Genomic DNA, 17,458 nt, shown 5'->3' with positions numbered 1-17,458 from the left:
ATATATTGTTTACCTTGCATAACAGCATGAACATGTATGGCACAATACAATTCTTTATTTTGTTTTTTTTTTACTTTAGTTCCGCTTTAAAATGATCCTTTTGCAGATTGAAGTTCACTTTAAATATTAAAAACAAATGAACTTGTGCAAACTCCTGGCTCAAATAGTTTTATGTGTTATTAGCCCTAGCTGTGCATAAGTGTAACACAGGGCCTTAAAAAACAAACTCGGAGACTCCCAGATTTAATTCAACAAAATTGCACCTGCCACATCCCAAAATTTACAAATAATAGAAAAAGAAAAGGCGAGGGACTTATATATACACATATATGACTATGTTGCCGAGTAACTAACAGTTGTAAAATTCAACAATACCAGTGACATTGAAAATTCTTTAATATAAAAATTAAAAACAAACGATAACACAACAAAACATGCAAACCACATATGCATGAATTATCATCATTAATTATATGGAGGATAATTCATGCATATTTGGTATGCATGTTTTGTTGTGTAATCAGACCACCCTAAAACATTTATCACCAAAACAAATGCCCCCACTGAAAGTTTTATCCTCCGTTCCTGTGCCCACTCACACAGGATTACCACTCCCTGTTACATCCAAAACTCAACTAAAGCACAGGAGACCATTCTCTGGAACACAAAAGCTGTTAAATGCAAATGGTAAATAAAATGACATACAAAGATATATAAGAAAATGGTTTAATAACACAGAACAAGAAAAGTGAAACATCCCATGTGTGTTAAACGTCATTATGAAGCATAAAATCATTCAAACACAAGTAAAAATAACAGTATTAAGACAATTGTTTAAATTAGGATTTAGGGGAAGAGGTTCATTGTTGTCACGAATACAATAAATGTATGGGAAAGATCCACACTCATCGATAATTACAGTCACGCTTACCTTTAATTCTTCACCACCAATGGCTCCTGTACAGTGTATAGGCTTTGGCAGCAAAGCAGTCAACCAGATTAAAATGTGGCATTGCCAACATATATATATATATTAAAAAAAAAATACCAAAACTGATATCTGCCAAGACATTTTGCCAATAGTTGATGATGCAACTAAGGAATGGCAGGACCAGGCAAACATACATAATAATCATTTATGATCATCCTCAGTGCATTAACAATGTCCATCATTCTTCATTTCCAAAAGACAAGAATAAAAAAGCATTCATTTTGCTATGTGTGTTCAAAGCGCTTTAAAATATTCAGGAAGGGTTGTCAAGGAGGGCAAATGCCCCATGGCCCACTTTTGTTTTGTAATTGGAGAACTGGCACTGCAAGGGTAACAAAGCCTCCTTTATTGCTGCACACACTTGCCTAAAACAGCCGTGTATGACCACATTTATTCACAGGCTTTTGCATTTTTCTGTAGTCACAACTACAATCATACTGTAGGATGAAAAATCATGGCTAGCTCTGAATTCTTTCCCATGATGCTCCTAATGTAATCATGGATCTTATGTTCACTGCCACCCAGTGGTAGCCCTCCATTGAATTCTAATGAGGCAATTTGTGCCATATAAACTATGGCACTCTATGGCAGCCTCTGAACAGAAAAAAAAACAAAAAAAGAAACCTGAAAACATTTCACAAACATTATTATGGTATTATTAGCATGGTACCCATATATAGGAGGGTACACAAGAGCGAGAAAAAGGTGCTAAGTATATTGAAGCGTCTGTGATTTAACACACAACTTGTTTATGGTGCATGATAAGCGTGCTATCAGATGCTTGGAAGAGGCATAACCATGCAGTATGTGAAAATCACATGAGGCAGTGACTAATCCAGGAAGCATGGACATTGCTAGTAAAAATGAACTGTCTTCTGTGCGTAATACAGAGGTTGATCCAACATTTATAAATGATCAGGATTCTGAAATCGGATTCATACAGTCTGCTTCCACGAGTGCTTGTAGGTCCATCCTGAGCAGGACAATAGGATACTACCACAGTGCAAAGTGCAGAAAAAAAAATCATATTACTCCTTTAGCGTTTGTGGGCTTTTAAAAAATGTACTTTTTTTTTTTCATTTCTCTCCAACTGAACTCCTTGATTCAAGGAAGGTGTCAATTCATCTCCAGCTTTAGTGCTGAATGCTTGCAACTAAATTCTCTGATAAAATTGGCATGGCAGGAGGTCCTGTGATTTCAGAAATGGAAACTTCGCAATGACAAACTGAAGGACACTTTTCGCTCTGTGTTTAGTAGAAAGCAGAGAGAGGAGAGAAAGAACAAATAAGAACAGCTAAGAGTGACACAGTGATCGATGAAGTTTGACAGCAAAGCAGTTATAGCATGCGAAGAGACAGGAAGCACAAAGGACACATTATTTATTGAAGTGCCGTCATATACATATTACTTATCTAGTAAGGCATTGCCTTTTATTTGCATATGCTGAAAGCAAAGTTAAGTAGAAAGAAAGCTTGCTTTATACAGGGCATCAATCTGGTATTATCAGTATACTATGTTAACCACTTTCCAAATGTATAGCTAAAGAAATATTAAATGTGCAATGTTTTATACTACAGTCCTAGGACTGGTATAAGAATGGCAATGGCTGAATCTCCAACATACTCGGTAAAAATTTTCAGCAAATGCACTAGAATGGCCTCAGGGTCTGCAACACCTAAATGTATGTAAAAGTAGATTTGATGGTGCGAATTTAAACTTCAACACCATCTGGTATAGGAATATATAGAACAGACATGGAAGTTTAATTGTCTGGGATTTGCTAGAAAGGCTACAGGCTCCAGTAAAGTTAATATACAGCTCTTGATTCTCAGTGGTTTACCAAGTCTGCAGGTATAATATGTAAAATATGTCAGTGTTCGCCCCAGCCCCTTTTAGCCAGGGCGCACCACCCAGCACTTTTTAGGAATCACCCGGCTGTTTTTGGGTGGTTACTGAAGAGTTGGGTCACAATACAGGGGCTGCCACCCACCTTCAATTTCTTCCCACCCAGCTTAAAAAAATTGCTGGGTTCAACACTGTATGTCATGTGCTACAATTATATGTTAAGATGGACTACACGAAGATATATCTTAAAGTAGATCTCTCTTATGAAGGATTTACAGAAAGGCAAAAGGGACACAGCATAGATGTTTCTCAGTGAATATCTATGCAAAAGGAAACACATTTATACTATACTAGGACCAAGAATAGTATCAGTGTACATTTAGAGAATTTTAGATTTCTGGGGCAGAGAATGTTCTTCAGTGGTGGCCTTAGACATTGAACTAGATACATTAATCGTAACATCCCCATTCTGGTATATTTGACAAAGTAAGGGACAGCAGAAACATAATCAGCTTTTACAAATCTGTACAGGTATTCTCAGACTAATACAGTTGGGAAAATCAAGAAAACTTATGTAAAACAAATTTCAGGACAAGGGCCACCCAAAAGGAAAAGATAATGAATATTTTATAGACTGCTAAAGGCCAATACTTTGGGCACGCAGCTACCAAAACAGGTATTGGCCAATATGTTTGATAATAAAAAACCTGTACAGGAAAGCAATAATCAAAAATGGATATTAATGTTTACAAAGCTGATGAGTGCACTGTTCTTTACAATGTCACATTTTTCAGAAAGGTGATGTTAAGACTATTGAACTTTCATTTTCTCCAGAAAACCACATTATGTTCCTCGCTAGGCTCCCTCACCAATACACATCTACTGATGTTCTGCACATAAGTCTTCTCTGTTCAGACGTTTTGAGCTCATCAATTTGCAGTAAGGAAATGGAGAGTAAAGCATGCAGTGAGCAAATGATGAAATGAAAAGCAGTAAGCCGCATCTCATGGTCGGTTGAAAGCCATTTGTAAATAAGGATAAGAGAGCCTCATTTACAATGCAGGCAGGAACTCACCACTTGGGATATCACTTGAACAGGGTCACTAAATTAAGGGATTTGCTGCTCCCTAGACCTGCTTTTTGAAAGCCTGATCTCTGGTGTTGCCTCCACATCTGCAGGAGAAAAGCTGGTTTAGTACTTTGAAAGTCGGCAAAGGCACAGAAGCTTGTAATCAAAGATAATGGGTTCATTCAGATGGGTAATATTGGTGTTGGACATAGACTAGACACTGGTTAAAAGAAACCTATTATGAAAAAAGCACAAAGGCTGCCATTGCTGAATTTAATTCTTAAAATGCTTATTGCTTGGCTGTCCTGATCCTCATCTTGTTCTTCTTGGTCTGTGTCTTAGAACATAAAGACTGAGGTATCATAACAGCCAAATAAATAAATATGAGAAATCAGAAATGGCAACCCCCTATTTGCCTAACCACAGATTTACTTTTACACCTGGAATTACCTGCACATACAGAACACTGTTTATAAAGGGATATTATAGAAAAAAAATGCCAGCTCTAATCGTTCAGTATGCATTAAATACCAGGTGTTAAAGCAGAATTGTAATCATTGTGCCCAGACTATTGGCATTAAAATAGTTCAAGTAAATTAAAGTATATTCATGAAGCAGTAAAGGACTTCAAGCCACCCTGACCCCTCTAGCTCCATGAACTGTGAAGTAATTAATTTTCAAAGATCTTCAAAAATGTAAACAAAGACATTAAATTCAGGTTTCTGTTAATACCAAACAGCTTAGAAAAGTGTGCTTAGAAGTTTTTAATGCCAGTATAGTAATGTTTTATCCTTGTTTTATGGAGTCCATAGAGGTAATTTATTCAGTTTCTAAGGCAAGTGGAATTCTGAATAGGTTTTGTTGTTTAAAAATGATCACAGGAGTGAATGAAGAAATTCAGAGAGGCATTTGAGTCTGGCTTCTGGCTGTGTGTTTAAAATGTATGCTTTATTGCTTTATTTTTGGCCAATATGTGGATGCTAGCCTCCTATTTGAAGCCAGAAAGCACTGATTTGTTGTTCATTTGAAGCTTTGCAGTTTAGCAGTTCAGTTTTTTTTTTGCCCTTTATTCTCTTGTCTGAACATCAAAGATTCATTTCTCCACAAAGTCTACATCTACAGAGGTGAATATAGGCTTGTTTTAAAATACTTTACTGCTTATTCATATATTTTGAATACTTTACTGTCAATAGTCTGGGTGCAAGTTCAATTTAAGTTTTCTAAAAGTGAGAGGGGTGGTTTTATACTCTATAGCATCCTTATTGTTTTCTGTAATCAGAACAGCCCCCACTCATAGTTTTTCTGTGACAGTAAGGGATCTAAAGTAAGAGAACATCTGCTCCCTTGCCTGTAGCATATTCTGCATTTATTCAATTGAAGGATGATGACACCACAGTTTTGTTATAGGCAACACTTTACAGGATCCATTCTAAAAATATATATTTAGATGTATTTCTGTGAGGCTGGTTACAATAACGTTACCTGGTATGACCAGCCCATTTGAGAATTAGTACATTAAAATACCCAATGTCAATATTTTTGGAACCAGCGATGTCATTGAAATATGTCTTTTTCTGTTTGTGTCTCATGAAAACAATTGTTATAAGTAAAATGGCTGACCAAAGTTTTAAAAAAATGGTCACCATCATTTGGAGAGCTGTGCCTAGATGTTTGAGGGAAGACTTATCTTAGATGATCTGTTCCCTTGCACAGCAATCAGTTTTTCTTTCTGCAGTAAGAGAATGAAAGAAAGAATTGGCAGGAGACTGGCTGGCTTCCACACAACACAGACCATTTGAAAAGACCTTCCCTCAAAGATTTTAAAATATAGATCAACTTTGCAGGTAAGACTGTAAACCAACTCAGATTGTCATGTGCTGGTCAGCCTAGAACAAGTACAGTAATGTAGTTTACTAAGAGCTGATACACTCCATCAGTCAGCAGTAAACTATAGGCCATCCCTGGTCAGCAGAGAACACCGAGACACAACATCTCAGCAAAAGGTGAGCCTCGGCTCCATGTAAGCTATTGACTAATCAAAGCTAATAGAATCTTTTCTGGTGCAGCTTTTATAAATGTATCATAAGCATCTTGAAAGCAATGAATAATGTTTATGTAGGGAGATACCATAAATAATATCATGCATGGTCCTCCCCAGATGACATGGGAGTCGGTTTTCTCATCGTGCATCTAGACAACAGCCAGAGTTAGTATGGGTTTGGCAAGCTGCAGGACATGTATGATTTATTACGCATTTTCACAGTACTTGGAATCACATTTATCAACCCAACAAAACTGACTTTATACAAAGCACATATACAAAGCATAGTGTGTAGAGCCATGATGTGCCGTTATTTACAACAGATGGTTGCTATGAATAACTGCACATGACAGCTTTCTGCATGTTGGTCCAAATTTATAAAAACTAGGGGAAAAAAAGTAAGTGAAGGTCCCATACAAACATTTTAGTTTAGTGTGGTCACAGTAGTAAAGATGGTATTTTCTGAGTGGTTGATATGTGTGATAGCACCATTACTTACTGTTTGCACTGCTTTACTGAATACATCTAATGCTAACCACACAATAAATTCTGATTTTACAACCAATTTTATATTAAAAATTATATAGGGGCAGGACCTACTTAACTTATCTATTCAAATAATACCCAAATAGGTAGGTTCTCACACTACATAGTGGTTGGTGTATAAAATTGTTTGTACAACCAGTTTATAATAAGGTATACCTTAGATTCAAATTTATATATTTACTTTCAACTGCTCAACAAACATTGAATTGATGGGAAACAATATTCTACTACTTGTGATCACTGCACTAGTATTCTTCTGATTTTGCACACTGTATATGTCACACTATAAACTGATTTTTAAAACAATCTTTCCACACAATCATTTTTGTAACCTATCATTATTAGGGCCTTAACATTGGAGGCAGTATGAATGCTAAGTATTTTTAAATGTAAAAGCAGTACATTTAAAAATACTTAGTATTTTAAATTTCCAGCCTCCCAGCTGCATGGTCCCGCCTCCTATCCACACACTCCCAGGCCCTGGCCTCGGGCCTGCCGGGAATGCAGATGCTGGCCATTGCCAGGTTACACAGATGCCCGGCCAGCATCGCCAGGGGAAGAAGATGCCAGGCATCGCTGAAGGACACCGTGGGCACCACTGCAACGTAGGAACTAGGTAGGACTTTTAAACTCCCTGGCAATTCCACCGCTTTTGGTATGAAAAATTCACTGCCAGGGAGGGTAATACCCCAGATTCCAGGAACACTACAAACCAACCCATACTAGGCCACCCTTCTACTGGTGTATACTAGTCCTGTTGTGGGTTGACAGCTTGCAGCATTTTTGTGGACTGGAACAACTCAATGTAACTTGTGAAAATACTCCTCCACTTCCAATCTTCACAACACAAATGTACCATTTCCCAATTTTAAACTCTACAAAAGGTTTACATTATTTCATATATATCAAGGAAAATCATTTTTATAATGCATATTTTTGTAAAATTTATAAAAATACATACAAAAGTATACATTTCCTTAAAATATTTTATTTTTTTTGACCCTACAAATTTAGTGGCATTGCTGCAATTGTTCAGCATGAAGAAGTTTAAAAACACCAAATAATTAAAACATAATATGGATGTGCTTTTTTAAATAGTAATCGTCTCATCCCATTTTTTACTGCACAAAAACTGCAGCTTAATAACAGTTTATTTCAGCAGGTCTGCTGCTCTAAATCTTTGCTGCTTTGCAATAGTGCATGTAACACCTCTAACATGCACATAAATACATCAATGAGAAAACACACACAATGGGTTTGATTTATTAGAGCATTCCAAGACTGGAGAAGACAGACTACTATCATAGGAGAACCAAGGAGATCCAGCAAACCTGGAATAGATCTGTCAATAGCAAATGATTTTTCAGAAATCCATTCCAGGTTTGCTCTGTCACCTAGGTTCACCCATTATAGTCCATCATCTGAAGTCTTGGATTTCAAATCAGAACTATTGACAGAACAGTGGTACTCAACATTAACATCAGAACAAAAATTTAAATAATTCTATTTAAAAAAATATTTGTTTATTAAAAATCAATTTTGGGTATGGTTGTCTACAAAATTTACTAGCCACACGTGTAAAAATGGTTATTTTATTAAAACTCCAATAAAAACAATAAAAAAAACTACTGTAATTCTCTTTGCAAAAAAGTGTATTGTCATTGTATTTACAATTCAGATGATCATAATAAATACAATTTAAGTATGTACTATCCCAGTGCATCATAGCCTATGGTTTGTGAACCAAGCTAAAATGCATTGCTTCAATGATGGATACATCTGACACTAACATGAAGTAAAAGTAAGTTTGGTCTTTCTAAAATTCCTTACGTTTACCACTGAGATAGACTATAGGGGACCATGTAGGAAAAGTATGCTCCTATAGAACATAAAGTATTGCTGAATGTGCCAATCACTTTCTGAACTGAGCTTTTTTTTTGTATAATACGATCAGAACGAGCAGCTTACATATTTGTCTTATAAAAGTTTCCTATAATTTGCAGACCAAAACAAGGTCCTGATAAACATAATAGCAATTGCCAAAGTGAGATGCACATGCTAAATAAAGAAAAGGCACCCTGACACCCAGTAGAACAAAAGTAACTTGTACATGTAAAGGATATGTAAAGCTCAAGAATTTAAAAGTTTGCAGTTTACTAGTGATAACTAAAATAGTTTTCATTTTAAGCCAATGCATTTTCTTCCATAACCTGTGCATCTGCAAGTGATATTTTGAAAGTTTCAGGTTGAGTATCACTTTTTCTGACACATATGTTAACACACAAATGACAACTGGGCATGCTAAATGTACAAATATAAGGAGAGGTGTTTCATGCAGTGGTTGCAAAAATAAATGAATCCTACAACCACCTCCTTACAACATCCAAGTATTGCTCCACTTTCTTCTAATAATGAGCTGTAAGGCAGGTTGTAAGGTGTCTAAAACACGTTGCCCTTAGCACCTAGACTCCTTTTGTCATTCTAAAGATAAACAGGGTGCTCTGAACAACATGAACTATGCTCTACTGTTGTAAAATTATACACAACCATATTCATACCAAATACCTTGATTATCTTCTGATACTAGTAAGGTAGACTCAGCTTCACTACTACGTACACATGGGGAGTCAGAACATTCATCTGTATTTAATACATTATCACTGGTCTTTGGACAATCCTGCTTTTGTGCAGATGAAACACTATACCGTCTATCTCCTGGTGGTCCACTGATGCTACTCACCAATTTTGGGTTGAGTGATAGAAAAGGGCAAGACTTACATGGTGAAGTAAAGGATATGATATTGGTTCCATCTGATAGGCTACTTTTTCTATGACGAACTACATCGTAGCCTGAACATTGTGGGTCACTGCTAATTATACAAGAAAGGGATCTGCTGGAGAGGACATTAGGCAATTGTTTGACTCTACTGTACTCACTCGATAAAGATGGAGCATCTTCCCGTGTCGGTGATGGATCAACTGATACAGGTGACCTATTGTCTTTGGATAAAAAATCATGAATACTTGTCCTACGTGTGGTTCCCTCAGCAGTGGAGATCACACTGCTAGCCCTTGGTAAGCTAGCATATTGACTGGGATCTTTAGTTGTTTGTCGTTGTGTACATGTAGTTCCTGGACTTAGAGCAGTGTCTCCATCTACAGATTGTGTCACTGTCTCAACAGGAAATGTGAATCTCAGATTTTCCTCTCTTTTCCGAATGTTTAGTTGTGCACACTGCTCTGCTCTCCCATTCTTTCTATCACCCACTGCTAGGCCAGGAGACAGCTGTGATGGGGACTGTAATCCTGATAGTTCAGCAGAGCCAGACAAGCTTTTCATGACTTCGTCTAAAAGGTTTTCCTGGCTTCCAGAACGAATCTACGAAATATAAAACATGAGAAGTAACAGGAGTTTATTTTATTATGATTAATAGCCTGGTACAGAATGTATTAAAAGGATGTGGTCAATAAATTTAAACGTGTCATTATGAAAGGTGCTTGATGCCTTTTGTATGACTGAATTGAGCTCCTTCACACCTTAAATGTCCCTGAACTTAGGGCAGCATACAATATGGGGAAAAATATGTTTGGGCAACACAAAGTGGATCTCCAGATTATGATAATTAAATTAGGTTTTAGAAATTATCTCAGCCAGTCTTTTAGTACACTTGAGAGTCCATAGTCATATAAATCACATTATTCCTTAAGAGGAGTTTACAAATGATTCTATTAAAGCAGAACTATAGTCATATATTCATATATAATAATACATAATAATTACTGCTTATTAATAACCTATTACCTACTTGTTTGCTGTTTTCTTTTTTAAAAAAATACCTTGCTGTACACGTACATGGACTGAATGAACTCCCGCTCGTATGTGCAGGAGTTACATCTGGACCTAGCCAATCGAGATGACTAAAGATCAGTACATATGGAAGACATGAAGAAGATGGAAGAGCCCGCAATGAAATGGGGACAAGTGATTGTATTTAATATATATTATAAAATGTTCATTTAGCAGTGTTGCACTTCAAGTGTCCAATTTAAACTCAATGCAGCCAGTAGGGCAGGAGATATTACTTTTCTCTGCTGCATTTAAATAACACTTACAGGTCTTGTTCCCCCCAGTGTATGACTAGACAGAAAAAAAAAAAAAAAAAAAGAAGCAGCACGCTAAAAAGTGCATCTCTCTACTCCATATTGATCTAAGCATCATTGGGTTCATGGGCTGCTTCTCCCTCACCCCGTCTGAGCACTTTCAAAGAAGGAATTACGAGATGCTGATTCCAAGTCAAATTCAGTGGGATGCACCACAAAAATAGGGAACAATTCTCCAACTCACCTGGCTTACAGTGAGCTTGCTGCTTTCTTCCAAGAATTGCTTAAGGGAAACCATCTCACTTCCCGGTGACCCCAGCCTCTTCTTTGACTGGGCAAGGCATTCGGCTCCATCACATGATTTGAGTCTCAGCATGGGACTGGACGCTGCAGACTTTTTCAAACGCTGACCAAAATATTGAACTGGACTACTACTGCCGGACCATATTTCATTGTCATGATGCAGACCAAAATCTCCACTGCTGTGGCTGTGAAATCTACTCTGAGTGGTACCTGTAGTGGATCAATAGGTAGACATAACTCAAGAGTATTGGGAAGATGGTTGCACGGATATAAATGGCAAACAAGAAAAAGTCTATTTTGTCAGGAGAATAATTTGAGAGCTGCATTTTTCACAATTTAGAGGACCATCCATGTTTAGCCAGTTGTGGATAGATGCTAACAGGTCACATCACCCACAAGTATCTAATCCGATCTGGGGACTATAGAGATTACACTTTGTTCACAGCTTCTTTCTCTGCAAATGTGATTGCAAGGGTACTGTGCTTTTGAATCTGGTAATTAGTTATTACAGGAATTTCAGCAAGTGGAGTAAAACCCCCTAAAGTGAATCTGTTTCCAGACTTTATACACATTTTGTTGTGATTTTTGATATAAATTCTTCATCTGAAATACTTCATAATACATGGGGAGTGGTAGGTGATTACTTTTTTTGCAGTCTTTTACTGCTTGTTTGGAATATGGAAATAGTTTAAAGACCAAAGTCTGGGCACAACTGCACTTTAAAGTTATTCTTTTACTAAAATGAAAGATCCATTTACAGTCTAAGCCCCCTTCCCCCTGGCACATCATTTATTCGTGTTTAAATGATTCCATATGATTCCATATTTCCTTAACAAAACACGCAAACACAGATGGCAAATAACACAGGGGAAACTAGATGATTTTGAAAAGCAATATACAGTGATGTACAGCAACTAATCAGAATTAAGCTTTACTAATTCAAACAAATAGACAGTTCCTACAAAAACTGAGCTAAATCATAAATGATTTCATTATGAGGAACAAAATAACAAGAATAAAAATGTCTACAGCATACCTGTCACTTCATGGAGTGAAGCATTATTATTACTATTACTAAGGGATGTCCTGCCACTATCAAGGCTGGCTGGTCTGGGAGCTAGATGAGAGATTGGAGACAATGGCGACAAACATTTAGCAGGTGACACAACATTGCTGCATTCTTATCCACAAGTGCAGAGGAGTCATGCATTATTTCTCAAACTCAGCATGCTCATCGCTTCTAAACCATGGACACAAAGCCTATGGCAATGACTGTTATATATGTAAAAGTGTGAAAACAAAAGGGAGAGAAAGACATGGCAAGATGAAAAGTTACAATCAAACCAGTATAACATAAAAAAACACTGACAACAGTTTACAGGACATTTAAACAAGAATCCTAAAAAAAGATTTTTTATTTTTACCCACTGGCTGACAAGATATTGTATTTTTGTTATTGTGATCCTTGCCTTGCACTAATGTTGGGACCAGGTCCTGGCTAAGTGAAGCTTCAGATGTGTAAAAGAATATCAATTTTGTATAGTAGGTAAAGTTTTTCTAACTAGCTCTTAAATGAAGAACTACAACCACTTTAGGCACCAATTGCACCTGAACATAACAGATAAGGTAAAGTATCCACAATGCAATTTCAGAAAAGCCATTATTTCTGGATAATCAGAAAAACCTTTATCATCTATTAACTCCTTATCAGCATTTCATAGCTGATCAGACATAAACCAAGAAAATAATTTAGGTTCCAAGTGTCCAATATCAGATCAGTGTAATGTGGCAGAGGGACTGGGCACATGGACACAATTTTTAGTTTGCCAAGTGATAGACTGTATAACTTCTTCTCTTCCATCTCTGGTTATATATAGTGAAAAAAACAGTTTATTTTATTACCAAAGCATCCTTACTTCCCATTAGAATAGAGCTGGTCTTGATTATTACTTGAGTCTAGAACCTAATAGAAAGTTCAGAACTGATTCTCTCTTGGGAGTGATGGTTGGCTGCCTTCTGCTGCCAGAAAGAAGCTTTAGTGGTTGGGTGGGAGCCTGTCACGTAATAAATATTTTTGTTTACCGGGCAACGGGAAAACGTGGCCATTTGGATCGGAGTTTCAAAGCAGACAGATATCTGCAGGATGAGAGGTAAAGATATATAGTGGCTTGGGTGTATGAAACAAACTGTCTGTAGAGCTCAATGGCCTGTCTTGGGCAAGGCCCTGCTAGAAGGACCTGGGGGAGCATAAGAGAGGTTTCCAGCAGTTTGAAACCTGCTGAAGACTGGGAAGAAGCTACTAAATAGGGAACCTACAGTAAGGTGCTTTATGACAGAAGCCAGTGTGAGTTTATTTTGGGACTGTTGCTTTAATGTTAACCAATTCCAGAGGAGGAAGTTTATTTTAGGTAACTGGGGTGTCAAAGTGTTTAGGCCTGGGAACATGTGAAGCTGAGAATTTATATCTGCCAACCAGACTGAGAACTGAAACTGTCTGACACTCTGCATTCCCTGACCGTCTCTCCTTCATTGAGGTTTGCAAATAAAATTCCTAAACTAACTGAGCCTGAGAGATTTATTCACACCATGTTGGAACAGAATCCAGTAAAATTTCAGCTGCTCCCACAAGGGTAAATGCTACATCTGTTTAATGAGAGTGCTCTTACTGCCAATGAGGCTGTCTCATTAGATATTAGAATATCAGTTGACATGGCTAAGCTATGGAATCAGTCTCTAGTAACAATGTAAAACTAAATTAGAGAGGTGTTTAGAAAAACTTTTTTGATTAATAAAAGTAATTGTAAGCATTCTATGGTGTCTGATCTTTGAAAACATTTCTAAAAGATTAACAGAGTATAGCTTAATTATACATATTTCCTATTCTTCACATTCCTATTCTTCTTCTCCTACATACTTCCCATCTTCACATGGTTAATGATTGTAAGACCAATAAAGATGAACAATCCTAATACAAGCTATCAACATACTGTCGTTTAGTAAAACCCAAAGGCTGAGCACTCAGGATTTGTAGTGCATGTTTCATGCAATATTAAAGCAACTTAGTTTGTGATATGCATGGTCGGAATGAGACCATCGTGCTTAGCATCCTCCAGAAGCCCAAAGATGAATATTTACCAGGAACGTTGGAACCACTAAAAGAATCATCACTAGCACCATGCCCACTGACATCCTCATACGATGCGCCATCTGCAAAATAAAGTGGCAATAAACTCAATATTAAAAAAAAACAAATAAATATGTGGCATCCTCTGTATTTCATGTCCCTTATGATCCTGAACATAGTATTTTAAAGCATGGGCTTTGGAGAAAAAAAAAAAAGTTTCACATGTACTAAATCATAAATACAAATTCTTCCATCTATTGGTGGATGTGACCAGAAACAAAATGTTCCTGATGCACATTAGAAACTTCCCTGAAATACTTCCTTCTCGATCCTATTAAAAACATATCAGATCAGATATTATAAGAATTAGCTGACTGTGAAGAATGAGAACACCCAGAGCCAGACATCAGGAGACTGTACAGCATGCTGGGAAACAGCTGTTCATGCTTACAGCATGGTAAACACCATGCCACCTTCTTGTCAATTGTTATATCTGCTGTAAAATCAGACAACAAAAACAGCAGAGGCATTTAGACCACACTGTGGGCACTGTAGTATTTCTCAGCATCTGATTGATATATGTTCCCAATACCAAAACAGAACACACTGTTTTGATGAGATTACTTTTAGATGCAAGCGTAGGAGAAGACTATTACGTGACACAAAAGGTTACGTCCAACTCATGTTGTTTAACTTCATCTCTTTAAAGTCCTGTAACCTCATATGCTATGATTTGGGCCTGAATATTGGTAGGAATGTCAGTGAAAATGCTGATTCCCTCTTTCATGCCACATTGCCCTTTGTTGTCATAGCCAAATATTAGTCACCCACTTTAGCACAAGTATCCTCTCACGCTTCTATTGTAGTGATAGGGGTGTCTAAATGGGTCTTTTACCATGTTCTGAATACTAAAGGAAGTGTGTCATTCTGTGGTGTCTTTTGAACTGGATAGCCATTGTTAGTAGTTTATCTGACTACATATCTACAGCTCTTGCTTTAAATAAGCTTTAAGAGATAACCAAGGAAATTTATTGCAGATTCCAACTTCCTTTCAAATAGTGGAACTTTAGGAGCCACTATAGCTCAGATTCTATCACTATCATCATCCCAGGTCTCCTACTTTGTCTTATATAGAATTCTCAAGCTATGTTCACGAGTCAGATAATTGTTGCCCTAGACAAATCTAATGTTTGTACACGTGTGTAAGGTCTTCATTAATCCACTCTGGAGGATGAATGAATAACTGATTGTGAACAACAACTGTGCTTTGCTATGGAGAAGACCACATCAGAGTGACCCTTTCTCGTCTTCCCCTCCTTCTCTGTTCATAGAACAGAATGGCTTTGCGTGTACAGCGCTTGTTCATTCATCTGTCAATGGTAACGGTCACAAAAAATCTTTTCTAGTGATAGTAATCTGATGTCTGTATTGGTGGGCTTCATGTGTGTGAATAATAAAGAGGAATGGATGACAATAGGTAGGAATCTGCATTTTGAATATGGGACAACAGCAGGATCTTTAAGAGCCAGTATTGTCTTCATGTCATTCCAGGCTTCCTCTTTACCATATGGCTTAGAAAACTGATCATTGTCATACCTGTAAAGGCTTAAACAGAGCCCAAATGTCATACCACCCATAAATCATAATCCTCCACATGTAAAAAAGATTGTGGAAGTTTTTGTAAACTCCCTGTAGATGAAGTCTTGGGGCTGCCCTACTACTGAAATCCTTGCATGGTGGAAAGGCCTAATTAAACACCTATATATCACAATAGTTCCACCATTTTACTGAGAAGGGAATTAGGTTTGTGTTATTCTCTTGGTGTTATTTTGTTTGAGATACAATAAAAGCAGCAATACATTGTTAGAATTCCAGTTGCACAAGGTAGGTTAGTGGATTAGAAGCAGGTTAGTGTATTAATAAAATATCCTCAATCCCATAAAGTACTTACAAACAGAGCACATCTAAACAAAAATATTGCACTGCTTATACCTTTACTTTTAGGTATCTGCTTGGTTCTGAAGCTTGAAGCTTGGTTGACTGTTGAAAAGTTGATGGAGGTTGTGGAGAAGGCCATATTTCCCAAATCTTTCCTTCTTTTGCCCGTGGGAATTTCATCAGGACCCTCCAGATTTTCAGCACTACCTGTCCACTGTCCACCTGCCAGGACCATGGACTGAACCAGGTCATTCATGGCTGGGATGCAAATGAAAGCAAATGAATCAGCATGATATCCGTGAGCCATCTTTAGCCAGCTTTGGTTTTCTGACAGCTATACAAGCATTTAAAAGCGTACCGCGGGTCACAACAGCTACCAGGTTCACAAAGCCATTTTGTTTATGACATGCATTCTGTGGGCAATGGTGAAAGCAAGTGTACATGTACAGCAAATGTGGCATTTGTACATTACTGATAAAGCCTTTAGTATAGCCCCACCATGCTACTGCAGCAGTGATGAGCAGCATAGCTTGCCGACAAGTTATGTTGCTTAAAAAATGGTATGAAATGGTGAAAAAAGCAGTATAGCAAATGGTTGAAGTGCACTTGTTGTCTACACACAAAGTTGGCAGTCATTTTGTAGAATGGACCCAGGATTAACCCTTAGGTCAGGTAAATGACACAATGTAACCCGCTAGTTAAAAAAAAACATAGTTGCCAAAGAATTGCCAAAGAAAGAGCAGATTGCAAAATTAGTATTACCACAGAGACCACCTCCACCATGTTAAGACAACATGTACACCTATCTGCATTTTTATTGTTACGGGGGAGATCAATGCAATTCTTAAATCTCAATGCCATTCAGAATTTCTGTCAGCAGGAATGGACAGGTCCATGGCCAGTGCAGGTTATTGCATTTTGAAAAACACTGAATAAATAATTGTTTTACGATGGCACTCAAACAAAAAATAAAGTTTTTTTTATTCTGTGTAATACATTTATAAATTAAGTTAAAAATTTAAAAACATTTGTAAAATAAGTGCCATTTCACAAATGACAAATGAATATGAGGTTTTAAGGATGAATCCAGGAACAAAAATGTAACATATTGCAGGTTACAGTCTATAAATGCGGTGGCTGAAATAGTTTTCATTTTACAAGCTAAACAACATTTTTAGTCAGTATGAAAAAAACTTCATTTTGCCAAGGAAGTACTGTGCCCATATCATTCCATGGGAATGAAACTGGAGCATGAAATACCTTCATCCTCTATAACTTTCTATGCTCCCCATTGTCCAGGTTATGGAGATGAACAGGGCAGGCATGGTTGAAATCTTGCCTGGCTTACTACTAAGGTTAGCGACAGATCATATGTAGAAAAAAAAAAAAGAGAACAAATGCACCCACCTCATTAAATGACTGGTAAGCTGCAGTATGATAAATTGTTGTTTGGGGTTTAGATATTGCTTTCAAGGCATGGAGCCATTTTAAGTCCTGGAC

At 37.2% G+C, this 17,458-nt stretch overlaps 1 protein-coding gene across 4 annotated transcripts in view; it reads right to left on the bottom strand.

The window, feature by feature from the left end:
- Positions 1-712: 712 nt before the first annotated feature.
- Positions 713-17,458, bottom strand: part of CCDC88A (coiled-coil domain containing 88A) — a 114,916-nt gene continuing 98,170 nt past the window's right edge. For 2 of the 4 annotated variants that reach the window (XM_072409669.1, XM_072409667.1), the window contains 7 exons: positions 16,013-16,216; positions 14,032-14,103; positions 11,933-12,013; positions 10,838-11,106; positions 9,430-9,871; positions 3,912-4,009; positions 713-2,235 (listed from right to left, as the gene is read on the bottom strand). In XM_072409669.1, the coding sequence (XP_072265770.1) occupies positions 3,945-4,009; positions 9,430-9,871; positions 10,838-11,106; positions 11,933-12,013; positions 14,032-14,103; positions 16,013-16,216 (1,133 nt within the window). In that variant the 3' untranslated portion in view covers positions 713-2,235; positions 3,912-3,944. The remainder of the gene's footprint in view (positions 2,236-3,911; positions 4,010-9,429; positions 9,872-10,837; positions 11,107-11,932; positions 12,014-14,031; positions 14,104-16,012; positions 16,217-17,458) is intronic. The other 2 variants (XM_072409668.1, XM_072409670.1) reach the window with 2 other exon arrangements.

Source organism: Pyxicephalus adspersus, chromosome 4 (genome assembly GCF_032062135.1).
Source record: "Pyxicephalus adspersus chromosome 4, UCB_Pads_2.0, whole genome shotgun sequence".
Classification (NCBI taxonomy): domain Eukaryota; kingdom Metazoa; phylum Chordata; class Amphibia; order Anura; family Pyxicephalidae; genus Pyxicephalus; species Pyxicephalus adspersus.
The sequence above is the reverse complement of the archived record's forward strand: the minus strand, read 5'-3'. Positions and strand labels throughout refer to the sequence as shown.